General features: G+C 43.7%; 1 protein-coding gene across 4 annotated transcripts in view; it reads left to right on the forward strand.

Annotated features, from left to right (window-relative positions):
- Positions 1–1443: 1443 nt before the first annotated feature.
- The window catches only part of CUNH1orf21 (chromosome unknown C1orf21 homolog), a 103071-nt gene continuing 89382 nt past the window's right edge, over positions 1444–15132 (forward strand). For 3 of the 4 annotated variants that reach the window (XM_014456808.2, XM_006089856.3, XM_023754730.1), the window contains exon 1: positions 1444–1663. In XM_014456808.2, coding sequence (XP_014312294.1) covers positions 1570–1663 — 94 coding nt within the window. In that variant the 5' untranslated portion in view covers positions 1444–1569. The remainder of the gene's footprint in view (positions 1664–15132) is intronic. The other variant, XM_023754731.1, reaches the window with a different exon arrangement.

Raw genomic sequence — 15132 nt, forward strand, 5'->3', positions numbered from 1 at the left:
TTGTTTGTAAAACTCTACCAACTGTTAATGACTTAATACAACCAGTGATAGAACCTAGTCTGAAAACTATGCAAAGACATGGTCAGTGTTGTAGCCATAGAGTTTACTAGTATATTGAAATTTGCATTTGCTTGGCTCCATTTAAGAACATTACCTTTGTATCTCAGTTCATTTATTAGATTGATTCAGAATCAACTTGTAGTGTTAGGGTAATTTGAAAAACTCCCTTTGCTGAGATTTTATGGTTGAAATGACTTGATTTCATGACACCGATGGATACAGGTCATTCACTCTCTAGGAAGAGGGGCCCAGGGGGGCAGCAATCTTGTTGGAAGAGAAAGCCTGTAGCTGCGTTTTGGTATCTGTTCTTGGGACTGGGAAGCATCAATTCTTTGTAAAGGAGGCAGGAAAGTCGTGAGAGGAGGGTGCTAATGAAGATTAAGAGCAGTAGCTTGATGCTGCTTTTCCTGCCATGAGTGTGAGGAGGTGAGGGCCTGTATTACGGTGGGATGGATAGAGATGAATGAATGGGTAGATGGTCAAAAGGAAACATCCGTAAGACTGGAGTAAGTCATCTACAATGACAGGTTACGGATAATGAAAGAGTAAAATAAATAAAAATAAGCAAGCTGAGCAGAGCAAACCCTGAGAATTTGGGCCATGACCTTGGATGGGGTGAGGGAAGGTAAATTCACTTAATCAGGGGATTATCTCCTTTGTGGTTCATCAGAGATCAAATGAAGACACAAGACTCTGAAAGAGATAGACAGCTGCTTTGTTTTCTTCACATTTCTACATTGCTCAATCCTTAAAACATTCAGCTAGCTAAGCAGAAAATGGACAAAAGTAAATTGCAGTCCTGCCCTCCTCTCCTTCCTTCATTCTACAAAACAGTGTCACCTCCGGTCAAATAAAATGCTGAATTATTTGGAGAACCCACCAGGAATGTGTAAACTAGTCCATGGTCCAGCCTAGGGAGGAAGCCACCTCCTCCTGGCAAAATCTGAGAAGCTGAGGTCAGGCCTGCAGGGCAGGATGGAGAAGAACTTTCTCCAGCCGCCCAAATGATGTGCATCTCATGAACATGCTTTCCTTCCTCTGAAGGCTTCTGATATTCCAGAACATTAGCAAACGCGCTTGCCTGTGTCTGCCAAGTGATAGTGCTCAGATATTTATTTGAATAAATAAATATGTATCTATATTTTTATCTCCTTAAGGAGTTCAGCCACGTGTGGTGTAGGGTCCATGCCTTCTGCTCTTGCTTGCTGAGCAGGGATCAGGTAGGATGGTCCATGTTGCATTGCGTTCTGCAGGGCTCAGTGCCACCCCCAGCACAGTGAGGCCGTGCAGGGATTCTGGTACATTCCTTGTCCCACAGCACAGCAAGACTCCCAGACATGGGCTTTGTCTCACTCATTCTGATCTAGCTTTTGCTTCTTGCAGGTGCGCACATCTCGACCAACTCAGCAGGAGGGCGGATTTTCTTCGTGTTTAAAGAGAAGAAAAATGTCCCCGTGTCTGTAGAGATGATTTGCAGTTCAGCCCGGCTGAAGCTGAGCGAATGAGACTATGGGCTGTGCCTCCGCCAAGCATGTTGCCACTGTTCAAAATGAAGAGGAAGCCCAGAAAGGGAAAAACTACCAGAACGGAGATGTGTTTGGCGGTGAGTGCCCTTGAACTTTAGTCTTGACCTGTTGATCCAGGCCTTTCACTTTCAAGGGAGTGAATCCTTGTAGTGTTACGATGTTATACCATTTGGGGGGGTGTTGGGGAAGGGCTGAGATGTGAGAGAAATCAATGCAGATTTCATACATTGGACAATTTTCATTATAACTTATACATAGGGGGCTTCGAGGAGGACCATGGGAGTTTTATGCCAAAGCTAGCATTTAAATCAAGTTTTCAATAGGACATAAATAGGTGTGTGGGACAGCATCCACAGGGTGTCCTGGTAGAATGATAAGCCTGAAAACAGGTCCAAAAGTGAAGAGAGTGAGGATTAATAAATGAGAGTGAAGAGAGTGAGGATTAATAAATGAGAGAGTGAAGCATTTGGGGGGGGGGTTGTTAATAGACAGTTATTCATGTGAATGATAACATTTCTGAGTCACAAATACAAATACAATGAATTGAATAATCATTTTTTAGCCTTTCTATGATATCTCAAGGTGACTGTAGAATATCTAGTGAGAAGGTCACAAACTGCCGACTTATGGCCACATCTGGCCTGCAAATATAGTGTTCCCCTCAAAAATGTATACACATGCTTTGAATAATTATAAAGACAGTGTTTATTAAAATAGATTTCATTTTCAAAATTGAGCTGTGACCTGTTAAAGTGTGTGGATGGCGGGGTGGGTAGCGGTTTCCCCTGCATCAGGCTGTCACCTCCAGTGAACCACTAAGCCTCCCTGGTGGTCAGTTCACTCACTGCCCATGGACTTTGCCTGCCCGGCCACTTCTAGGCTTTTGAGTTCACCTAACCTTAAGTTTGTTCCTTGGAAGATCAAGTATCGCTCTGATGAAGTATTATCTGTGTGTTAGTACAAAATTCCAGTTAGTACAAGGCAGCTGCAGCAGTTTTTGTTGAGTTACTTGATCAGTAATACGCACTAGTTGGCATTTACACGGCACTTGTATTCATAAAAGCACCTCTTGATCTCATGTTTGATCAAGAACCTCGTTGAAATAATGTTTCCATGCAATCAGCTGAAGTTGCACTATGCAGTCATTGTCACACAATTCTACTGCCTTTAGAGCCTCTAGGCTTTGATCCAGGGTAATGGCTGGTTCAGTCCCTTGGTGACGAGTTGGGAATGCTATGGAAGGCCCAATGCTCTGCTTGTGGTGGACGGGTATACATGGGGAGGAGGATTTTGTTTCTTTAAGAAGAAGTACTAGCCCGGCAAGTTTGGGTCAGTGGTTGAGCATTGACCTGTGAACCAGGAGGTCACGGTTCAATTCCCAGTCAGGGTACATGTCCAGGTTGTGGGCTCGATTCCCAGTGTGGGGCATGCAGGAGGCAGCCGATCGATGATTGATGCTCTCTCTCATCATTGATGTTTCTGTCTCTCTCTCCCTCTCCCTTCCTCTCTGGAATCAATAACAAATATAAAAATTAAAAAGATAAAAAGAAGTACTAGTTTCCTGGAACAAGTTTGTTTCTAGTGTTGACTACATAGGCTTTCGAGCTATGGAGAACAGGAACATATCATCTTAATAAAACTAGAATCTAGATCATTGAAACCACAGTTTCTGGGAAAATGGCTCATTGGAACCTAAACATCCATTTGCTAACTTAGTTACAACTTTTATAGCCGAGAAGACTTTCTATTGTCCGAAAGTACCATTTGTATTTTGCAAGTGTTAGTATTTAATAAAGGAGCCTCGTGTTGGGCAATTGTTGCCTCCGGATCTCAGCGGCATTCAACAGTGAGCACGTCTTTCTCAATCACGAGTTGGTGGGTCAGCTGGAGTGGCTCTGCCCCCTGGGACCAGGGAGCCAAGGGGGCATGCCCTCCTTTTGCAAAGGGCAAATGCGCAAGCGATACATAGGGTGCCTCTTAAGCTTGGCTTAGAGCTGGCACGCTGGCACTGGTACCAACATTCAAGTCAAGTGAACAGTTTCAGAGACAAGAGACAGAGAAGTACATCCAACCACAGTGCATTCATGGCAAGGGTGCGGATGTAGAGAAGGGTCAAAAATTGAGGCTATAATCCAGTCCAGCCCGAGCCTGCCCAGTCTGTGTGGCTCCATGCCGTCCATGCCCATGCCATACAGTGCAGCTGCGGCCTCTAACTTTTCTTTATCCTCCTAATACTCATATTGAAGTTTTATTCACTCCTGCATTTGTCATCTCGTTATTCTCTCTAGTAAACATTTGCAGGAATACAAGGAGGGAGAGAGCTCCCTAAACCAATCAAGGGACATTTTTTCTTGTCCTACAAGGGCGTGGGGGGAGAATTGTCAGAGTCCAGTGCTGCACATCAGTGCCAGTGCCCTGGATACTACTGAATGGCTGTGCTTGAACATCACAAGAGCAGGTCCTATCTGTGTTTCTCCATTGAAATTTGTTTGCAAGCAGTGGAAGTGTACAATACCCAATATGATCACAGGTGAATGATAGATCTGGATGGACCACTTTTAACCATTTGATATCTTTTTTTCTTAAAATGTATTTTTATTAATTTCAGAGAGGAAGGCTGAGGGAGTGAGAGAGAGAAACATCAGTGTTGAGAGAGAATCATTGATCGGCGCCTCCTACAAGCCCCTACTGGGGATCGAGCCCGCAACCCGGGCACATGCCCTGACTGGGAATCGAATTGTGGCCTCCTGGTTCATGGGTCAATGCTCAATCACTGAACCACACCAGCCATGCCCGTTTGATATCTTTTGTCACCCATTGTTTCAGTGTAACAAAGTACCCCAAACTTAGTGGCTTGAAGCGGCACATGATTCTATGGGGTAGCTGAGTTTCATCTGCTGTTTTTGCCTGAGCTCAGTCATGCAGGTGCATCCAGCTAGGAATGCAACTCGGCTCAACGGACCAACTGGGCTCTAGGCCTCCCTGTCCCCTAGACCTCTTTCTGGCTGGGTAGTCCAACTTTTCACATGGGTGTGTGCTTCTAAGAGATAAAGTAGAAGCTGTCAGCCTAATGCCTGAGCCTGAAGGTCCAAGAATGTCACTGTTGGCACCAGTCACAAGACCCAGCCAGCTTCAGGGGAGCCCAGAGGTTCTCCATCTCCTGGGTCTGTGCCACAGGGTGGGGAGGAATTGTTGGCCGTCCTTGGAGACTGGTCCCCACACCCATTAAGGGAGGCAACGAGAAGTCCATGACCAGATTATATTCCAACCTGGACAGTTATATTCTGCTTTGTACATCACGCATCCTTTTTTTAATGAATAAAGTAGCCTCATTCACTTTTTAAAAGCTAAATGTTTGAAAATGTTATTACCATGTGTTGCTGACGTGTTGACAAAGTCTGTGAAGCATGGTGTATTTGGGGCCGGCTCTGGAGTATGTGTGCGCACACACATTCGATCCTTTTCCTAAAGGTGTTAATTTAATTTTGTAGCTCCCAAGGACATGCTGGGGAGCATTGATCAAGCAATGTGTTTTGACAGATGGTAATTTCTGTTTTTAAGAAGCAGTTTGATCTCTGTGATATTTTGGTTTATTTGGGAGACTGACCACTCCAGAAGTGTGAGACAGAGTTTATGTAGACTATGCCACCATTAAGGATTGAGTGAGAAATGGGCATCTTGATTTCTAGATTTCATAGAATTCAGGTCATCGACGCGGAAATTTACCACTGACATTTACCCAGAGACTTTCTGTCACTTTAAATATCAAAGCATAGCAAGTTTCGGATCTAGAGTTGTGCCTTACATACTGTGGCCCTTTCAGAAGTAAAATCCAGGCCAGAAGCTCATCTCCAGATGGGAATTCCCTTCCCTCATTGGTCAGGGCAGATGTGAAGAACGGCCTGCAGATCTGTGAGGTCATTCAGAGGACAGCTGAGCAGACTGCCAAGACCAGCTTGCATAAAATAAGTGACCAGCAGGTTCACGTTATCATAAACGAGTTAAGCAACTTCTAAGGAAAGCCAGGTGCTTACTGGATCTCTTTCAGCCGTCATCCACTTAGTCTATTAAAGTGGGTGCATAGAACAGGTTCGGGAAATGAATATATCAAACCTGAGATCACTATCTCTTCCGAGCTCCTCCCGACGGGGGGAAAACTCGTTAGTTCTGTTGACTTTCCTATTTGCATGAGGGTCACCAGTCCAGAAAAGGCTTTCAACCTGAGGACGTTGTCCCTTCCAGTTCCCAGGTCCTATGAATCTCAGCTTTCTCAGCATCAGTTTTCCTGCCACCACCAGAATTTAGGTTGGGGTAGCCTGTACCCCAGAATAGTGCAGTGTCCTCTCGCCTGATCTCCATGAACCCCCTTTATTGTGTATTTGTTCTTTGCTTGTTTTTAAATGTCCATTTCTTGCACTACGTCAGGTTGTGTTCGATTTTCAAAAGTACACCTGTGTCGTGTCAGTGCTCCTGCTCTAGAACTTTCTATTGCCCCTACTTCTCAGCTGGTGAAATCCTAAATCCTCAGTGAACATGGAAATGGCTCACGCCTACCTTTGCAGCCTCGTTTCATACTCTTTCCGTCATGTTCCTTGTCCTCCAGCCAGACTGACAGCTCACCTGCGTCCTCATCGCACACTCCCTGTCCTCCAGGCCCCCCGCTGCACCATCACCTCTGCTTGGCCTGGTCCCTTGCTCCTGCCTTCAGCTCCTTAAGTCCTGCTCTTTTCCCGAACTTCACCTAAACGTGCATGAAGCTTTCCTAACACCTTCACAAAGTTCTCTCCTTCCTACTGTACTTACACACTTGGTTTATTTGTTTATATGTCTGATCTTCCATTGTGTGTTTATATGTGTCATCTCTGTTAGGAGCTGGTGAGTCCCCCGAAGGCAGGGACTGTATGGTCCTGCGAGGACACAGGGTTCCCAGGATGCCAGGAGCTGGAGGCAGAGCGATCAGGTTGGGCCCTGACCATGTCAGTTCCCCCGTGTGACCAGGTGGCCTTGATTGGTGCTGAGTTTGGCTTAAGGACCAAGAGAGTCTAATGTTTATAAGTACTCCCCGAAGTGGAAGTGCTTAGAATACTATAGAAATTTCTTCTGGGATCGTGGTGTAAAACTGAGCATACAAGAGCAGCAGTGAAGCAAGAATTTGATTTCGTTCACTTGGGCTCTATATTGCTGTGTGACCAGTTCTGTTCTGATCTTTGGCTACATAAATTGAGAACATGTAACAGGTGAGTGTGTGTGTGTATGTGTGTGTGTGTGTTACTCATCTGAAATACTGTAGAGACCAGCTTCACAGGTGATAGTGAAGATTAAATGAGAAAATTTATCAGATTGCAGATTCTAAGCAGCTGGAGGCAAAGTAATAAATCACTGTTTTTTTCCTATAATAATTTCTGTGTACAGTGGAGATTAATTCATCTATTTGTATTTATGAGACAGTAACAGGGAAAATAATATTTAACTCTGTGCCATTCAATACTGTAGCCACTAGTCACATGTGACTGTTGAGCACATGAAATATAACTAGTCCTAAGCGAGGTATGTTGTCAGTGTGAGGTATACACAGGATTTTGAGGACTTAGTATGAAGAAAAGAATATAAAATAGCTTATTAATAATTTTTAATATATTTTTATTGATTTCGGAGAGGAAAGGAGAGGGAGAGAGATAGAAACATCAATGATGAGAGAAAATCATTGATCGACTGCCTCTTGCACGCCCCCTACTGGGTATCGAGCCTGCAACCAAGGTATATGCCCTTGACCTGAATCGAACCTGTGATCCTTCGGTCCACAGGCCAACACTCTATCCACTGAGCCACTCGGGCTAGGGCATTTATTAATAATTTTTGTGTTACATGTTGAAATGATAATATTTTTAACGTATTGGGTTAAATGTAACATTTTAAAAATTAACTTCACCAGTTTCTTTTTAACTTAATGTGGCTACTAGAAATCTTCAAAGTGCATGTGTAATTCACATTCCGTTTGTACTGGGTAGTGCTGGTTTAAGTCACTGAAAGGCAGTGGTGGTGTTTAGAACTTCTTTTCAGGTTTCAGTTTGGGAGTTTACTTCTTATTGAATCAAAGAGAAAAGGGGTGGGGCTGAGGCAGCTGCCCCCATTTTCTGCTTTGACTCTGCAGAGGTGGGAGGTGCGCTCAGCTGGGAGGAGGGTTTCGGGTGCCCAGAACCATCAGAGAGGCCGAGATTTGCAGCTGGGCAGATGAGGAGGAGCACACTAGCTGGCTCATCTCTCTGCGCTGATTCATGACGGTCCTTAGCTGCCTCCAGCGTAACTTTCGTGCTGGCCTGGGAGGTTTCTGTTGACTTCTGGTGTTGTGATTTCCCAGAGGTCAGTGAGGAAATCGTCCCCCACCCATTTTGTTTTCACTGAGTCTGAAGAAGAACCGTAAGGGCAGGAGACGTGTTTGATGGGTTTGTGCAGAAACCAGCTTCTGTTCTGTGCGAGGTGTGTGAATATGTGTTATCTTTCAATCAAAAGACTAGTTTGACTCATATTTTACAGTTTGTAAGGCTTTTTCTATGTGATTATCATTATTTTCCCCGCTTGATACAAAAGGAAACTAAAGCTAAGAGCCATGCCGGTGCAGTTAACTAAAGAAGTGGGACTGGTCCAGCCAGCATGGCTCAGTGTTGGAGCGTTGACCTATGAACCAGGAGGTCCTGATTCGATTCCCAGTCAGGGCACATGCCCAGGTTGCAGGCTCAATCCCCAGTGTGGGGCGTGCAGGAGGCAGCCAATTAATGATTCTCTCTTATCGTTGATGTTTCTATCTCTCTTTCCTCCCTTCCTCTCTGAAATCAATTTAAAAAAAAATCTTTTTTAAAGAAATGGGACTGTGGCTGGAATTGAGGATGCTGACTTAAAAAAAAAATTTTTTCCCCAGTTAGAGTTGACATTCAATGTTATGTTAGTTGTAGGTGTATAACATAGTGATTAGGTACTTATATTAACGGACAAGGCTGGTACCCATCTGACACCACCCGCAGTTGTTATTGTTACCTACTTTATTCCCTAAGGAAGATGCTGGCTTTACCCAGCATACCTTGTTTGTCAGTTTGCTTTGTTTAGAGTATGTGTCAAATTCTGTGCATAAAAGAAATGTCTGGGAGGCTGTTCACCAAAACATGAACAATGGCAAGCTCTCTGTCGTGGAGTTTCAGGTGGTTCTTAATCCGTCCTTGTATTTTCCCGTACCGTTTACAACTTTTCCAGTTAATATGTATTGTTCAGGACAACTATCGATTTTGGTAAGTATGATTTCATGATTCCCTCTTCCAAAGGCCTTCCGCTGGGCTTTCAGGGCAGGTGAGATCTGTCCCAGTGAGATCGGTCTGTCACTGAACTAGCCCCGGGCAACAGGGGTTTGACTGTCAGACTTGTTTGTCCAGGTAAACAGAGTCTGATCACTCACTGGCACTTGTTGGTTTCATTTAAAACCTAGTAGTTCTGTTCAGTCTACTAAGTAAGTATGTGCTAACCATCTGCTGCTCAGATGCTAGGCACTGGGGCTATAAAGACGTACTAAACATGGTCCCTGCCTTTAGGACCTGACAATGATATGAGAGGGGCATCTCAACAAAAAATGCGAGTATCGTATGTTGATGATGTAGCAGGGTCTAGGGGAAGACTTATAAAGAGGATGATTAAGCCCTTGCCAGTGTAGCTCTGTCATTAGAGTGTGCCAGCACACACACCAAAGGGTGGAGGGTTCGAATCCCAGTCAAGATCAGGTTTGATCCCTGGTCCTAGTCAAGGCTCCTGTGAGAGGCAACCAATTGATACATCAATGTTTTTCTCTCTCTCTCTCTCTCTCTCTCTCTCTCTCTCTCTCTCTCTCTCTCTCTTTCTCTGTCCTTCTTCTCCTTCCCTTCCTTCTACTCTCTCTAAAAAGCAATGGAAAAAATATCCTCAAGTGAGGATTTACAAAAAAAAAAAAAGAGGATGATTAAGGTCTCAGCTGTCTTAAAAGACGCATAACAGACAAAGGAATGAGGTGGGACAGGAGTTTCTGGCCAAGCGACAGTGGGAAGACTCACAAGTACATTGGACATCAGATATGTTGAGAGGAGACGGGGAAGCTTTTACCAAACCAGTGGGGGAATGACTTTAGAAACTCTCACATTAGGGCAAGAGTTGTAAATATTTGGAAATTGTACACTAATTTTTTTCAAAACACCACAGAGCTCACACAGGCAGTTCAGGAATCATAATTATGTCAGGCCTCTGGAAATTGGCTGAGCATTTAGAAAACACTGAACAGGAAGTCCAGATCTGCTGCTGATTTCTTAACATAAGTTTTCAGCCTCACCTCAGGTTAGGTCATCATAGACCCTGAAATATGAATGCGGGAACAGGCCTCAAGTCCCTGTTGAGACTGTATTATCACTACAACATCGTAGAACCAGACGAGCCAGGGGATGCAACCACTTGATGGTGTGGTGTTTGTCCCATGTGGGAATCCAACATGGCTCTGTTTATTAGAGCACATTGGTGGTGTCACCAAAGTAGATGCTAGAGCCATCATATATTCTTCATGTGTGATAGGATCAGGAACCTAAAACCATGGCGACAGTTACTGCCCTGAGAGGCATGTAGGCACTGGTCGCTGCAGGTGAACCCTGAGTCTTTGCCCCCATTTTTAGAGGGAGGGTTGGGACACGGTGGGAGGTGCCCATCCCCTGGCACAGAGCAGGAGTCGGCCTGCCACGCCGTTCACCCACGAGGCTTCCTGAGTGTTCTTCAGCGGCTAAATATTTCCAGCCGAGTAGTTTGTGATCCTAAATTGGTGTCACAGTTTAATTGTGTTTCTGATAACAGTATTCTCAACAGTGAGGAAAATTGCTTCATCCAATTAGTCCTCCGGAGATAGCAATTCTGCCAGTGGTGTTCGCTGGCCAGTTACAAGGCGAGAGCAGCTCCAGTTGATGCTAACCAGGCCCCGGGTGCTGGTCAGTGTGGAGACAAACAGTCAGGTGGCCTGCCCGCAAAGACTTTACCCAAGTTTAGAAAAAACACCATTTAGGCCCAGGAAGTAATTCGGCACGAAGTAGACATTTGAAAACATGAAACAAAGCGCTACACGGAGTGTTGGCCCAGATGTGCATGGGTACCATGGCAATGGGAAAAGTCATTGTAGGCCTGATTTCAGAGAGGAAGGGAGAGGGAGACACATCAGTGATAAGAGAATCATTGATTAGCTGCCTCCTGCATGGCCCCTACTGGGGATCGAGCCCTCAACCCAGGCATGTGCCCTTGACCAGAATTGAACCTGGGACCCTTCAGTCCACAGACTGACGCTCTATCCATTGAGCAAACCCAGCTAAGACTACATTGAGTTTCTTTTGGTGTTGTTGGCAGATAGTCACTAGTACTGGTAAGAAGACACCCCCTGTTTTGCACCCTGTTCCTGAGCCAGCTCCTGTTGACTAGGATCTGGGGGACTTATTTCTGAAGTGAAGGAAGGGGGAAGGGCAAGCCTGTGTTTTAGAGGCTGGGAACTCATTTGCAGGTCTGACTCTGTATGGCTCTGTGGTTCCTTAGGCCAAGTGAAACCCAAGTGTGTGGAATAGTTAATCCCAAATTCTCTAGACTTTGGGGATAGGAAGATAACAAAAATTACAAAGTTGAGGCTTCATCTCCTTGTTTGGGTATTTCTGTTTGTTCACTTCATTGTATTAAAATTCTCTGAGGTTAAATGGAAAATAATCTGGTTATGAAATTTGGGCATGTGGGATGTCTTCATTTATTGAATGACAATGTATATGCATTTTTTTAAATTTTAAAGATATTCTCTTTGATTTCAGAGAGGAAGGGAGAGGGAGAGAGAGATAGAAACATCAATGATGAGAGAGTCATTGATCGGCTGCCTCCTGCACACTCCACACTGGGGATCGAGCTTGAACCTGGGCATGTGCCCTCCTGGTTCATAGGTTGATGCTCAAGCGCTGAGCCATGCCGGCCAGGCAGACAATGTATAGTTAATGTATATGCACATGGGCCGAAAAGAAAGCCTCTCGGTGTTGACTGAGAAAGGCGAGGAACGATTATCTCTGATCAATCTTTACTGGTGGTGCTGATTACAGGCGAGTCTCTGTGCTTCTGGTGTATTTTCCACATATTTTAACATCTCTTTTTCCAAAGGCGATTTTTTTAAAAATTACATTTTTTTTTTGGAAACACACTAGGATGAACATCACTCTTAAAAGAGAATAATCTAGAAAACTTTCTAAATGCAGTTTCTTTATTTAGTACCTTTTCTATGGCAGGCATCATTTCAGGTATTCTGCTGTTTGTGAATTCATTTAATTCTCATACTACCATATGGGATAGGTTTTAATAGGAACTTATCAGTTCAGTCCCCAAATCTCTACATTTAACCACCATGCCTTGCTACCTATCTTCCCGTTCCTTCTTAACTTAAAGTCACTGCTTGCCTAGGTTATAATAATGAATAGCAAAGTGGTCAAGATCCCAGCTTAGAAAGAGACTGTTCGGTGTTTTTCATATACCTGTTGCCACTGGAAATTCTAGCAGGTGCAGCCCTTTTCCTTGTTTTCAGAAGTATCCTTTTAGGAATGGTTACTCAGAACAAAGGTCTTATGTCCCCCACCTCTCAACACGGGCTTCACCGTGATGAAAACTGATGACAGCGAACTTCAGGGCTCTGGAAAAAGAGCTAACTTTGCTAACTCGTGCTGCTTTTATTTGCCTGTTTTCAGACCTGTACCCAACAAGTTGCTTAAGATTTGAGAACTAGCTGAAAGTTAGGAAATAACCATGATAGAATTCCCCATTTTAAGTTTATTTTTAGCCAGTGGGCTCTTCATTTCAAAGCATAAAGAGGAGAAACCAACAGGGTGATGTGGGGGGGTTGTCACGTGACTAATGTTAGATTGAGCTGTCCTCATCCTTTGTGACTTGAATCTCAATCTCTCTGTTCGTCTCCAATTTTCACTGTCATTCTTTGCCGAAGTAACTTCTCTTAGAGTTCACAGTGGGCTACATGCTGCATGAGGTTTTATTAAAACGGACAAAAACCAGTGCCTGTCGCCTAGTCAGCCTGGTTTATAAGGAAGCTGTTGACTGGAGCGGCTGGAGATCTGGGGGACTTCTGGGTTCAGCCAGAGTCTCTGCTCCAAGGTGACCTCTGTGAGCTTCAGTTTCTACATCTTGGGAGTGAGTGGACTGAGCGCAGGTGATTGCTCTGCGAGAGTTGGGCATCAATGTTCGAAGTCTCTACTTGGACCCCCAGACTGTGAACAGCTCACACGACTCCGAGTTCTCCATTTTTCTGAAGCCAGGGGGCCACTGAAAAGATGATATATCACATTGTTTTTATTTTTTTAAATAAAATGATAGTGGTGGTAGTGTTCAATAATGAATAGCTTTATGGTCCAGAGTCAGTTAAGGTGTTGATTGCTTCATGATGTCATTGTTTCCTTCTAAGAAATTAAAAAGAAGTATTGCCAGTATCTTCTGTAGCTTCAAAGCATTACCACGATCTAGAAGGTGAGAAAGTTGGAAGTGTGTGGGGGCACTGTCCTCCCTCTATCTTGTCTGGCTGGGTTTTTATTTATCTTTCACCCAGCGATGCTTAAATTGGTGTTGTGCACTTGCTAGCCAACGTGAGATTCAAGTTGCTGACTTTCTGTTTTAAACTTTTTGTTAGACGTGCTGGTAGAGGACATTGGTCCTGTTATTTGAAAGGGATAATGAAATCTAAAATAGAAGGTAATTTCAAACAAAATCAGTCAAAAAGAGAACATTTAATTTCCCAGATGACTGACTTTGTCAAGAACTACTGTACTGTAACCTGGTCACTTTCAAGACAAGAGACAGTCAAAACTTACAGAAAGTCAAATTTTAAAGGATAACAGAGATAATAGTCTTATGGTTGTAATAGTAAATGTACATATAACTCCCCCTGGCTGATATGGCTCAGTTGGTTATAGTGTCGTATGGGGTACCCAAGGGTCCCGGGTTCAGTTCCTCATTGGGCACATACCCAGGTTGCAGGTTCCATCCCTGGTCAGAGTATCTTATGGAAGGCCCCCGATTGATGTTTCTCTCTTTTTTTTTTTTTTTTTTTTCTCCCCCCCCCCCCCCCGTCCCTCTCCCTTCCTCCTTCTCAAGAATCAATGAAAAACATATTCTAGGGTGAGAATTTTCTTAAATGTATGTATAAATAATGTCCTGCTAACATAATTGCTAACACATTTTTTAGCTGTGAATGAAAATGGTCTTTGATGGCTTTTGAAAGGTTGCATAAGTAAGGTCTCTTAGATAGAAGGGCCAACACGGGGAAGAGGATTCGTGCACAGGAGGAAGGCCGTGGGGGACGTGTGTGCAGTCCACTTCCTTAAAGGTAATTTAAGTTCATGCTCCAGTTATAATGTAAATGGATATTTGCATTTATGAAGAGTTGAAGGTACAAGATGAAGGGTGAAGTGAAAAGGCCTGGCACTAAAACAGCAGTCTACGAAACTAATGAATATTTTCAAATTGTGAAACAACCAAACTGGGACAAATCTCCATTTAGATTACGTTTCATTTCCATTTTAAAAACCACATTGGAGACCAGCTAAATTGCATTTGAATTCCCTCCTAGCTACAGGCACCCGTGTTTCACTGTGTAAATGTCACTGTCAATTTTGATCTATGACCAAAGAAGAAATTGTCAAACCATATATGAAAAAGGATTTTCTTTTTAATGTTGCCCCGAGCATTTTTGGCATTTATTGTTTCAGCTATTTAACAATTTTTTTCATTCATCTTTTCCTTCCCATTGCCTTCTTTCATTCAAGAAATGTTTCCTTATTAAAAGAGTGTTTAGATTTTGAATTTTAACCACAGCTTTTCTCCTTCGTTTCTTGCCTTATTTCCCCCAATGCAGTTACTGAATTGCCAATTATTAAAATAAAATACAATATGCTTTCAGCTCCTACAGAACTCTGAACATTGTAATTATTCATTCACGAAATGTTTATTGAGAGATTATTCAATTGGCTTTTAGTAGCAGAGGTGACACATAATAAGACAGTGACAGCCCTTATTTTGCCTACCTCCTCGATGACACAAGAAATAAGCAGAGAGACATTTAATCCACTGTCAGGTGGGGATGAGCCATGAGAAAAATAAAAAAGGGGAGAGTCACGGAGCAGCTATTTTAGACTCGTTGGTCCTAGAAGATTCATCTGAGCAGTTGACATTTTTGAGCAGACACCTGAAGAAAGGGAAGAAGGCTTGAGAATACCCAGGAACAGTGTTTCAGGCGAGGAACCACAGGACCAAATTCCTGAGGGAGGTAGCTGATAGGTTCCAGCGTGAAACCTGAGGTCCTCATGCCAGGAGAGTGGTAGGTGATAGACTCAGAGGGGATGCTGGGGTTGGAATGCACATGCCACATATGGATCTGGATTCTGTACTAGAAGCCAGGACAGGGTTCAGAGAATGGAAGAGTGATGTAGTCTGACTTAGGTTTTTAATTGAAAGGCATATTCTTGCTGCTATGTGG

This window comes from Myotis lucifugus, unplaced genomic scaffold, assembly GCF_000147115.1.
Source record: "Myotis lucifugus unplaced genomic scaffold, Myoluc2.0 scaffold_65, whole genome shotgun sequence".
Lineage (NCBI taxonomy): Eukaryota > Metazoa > Chordata > Mammalia > Chiroptera > Vespertilionidae > Myotis > Myotis lucifugus.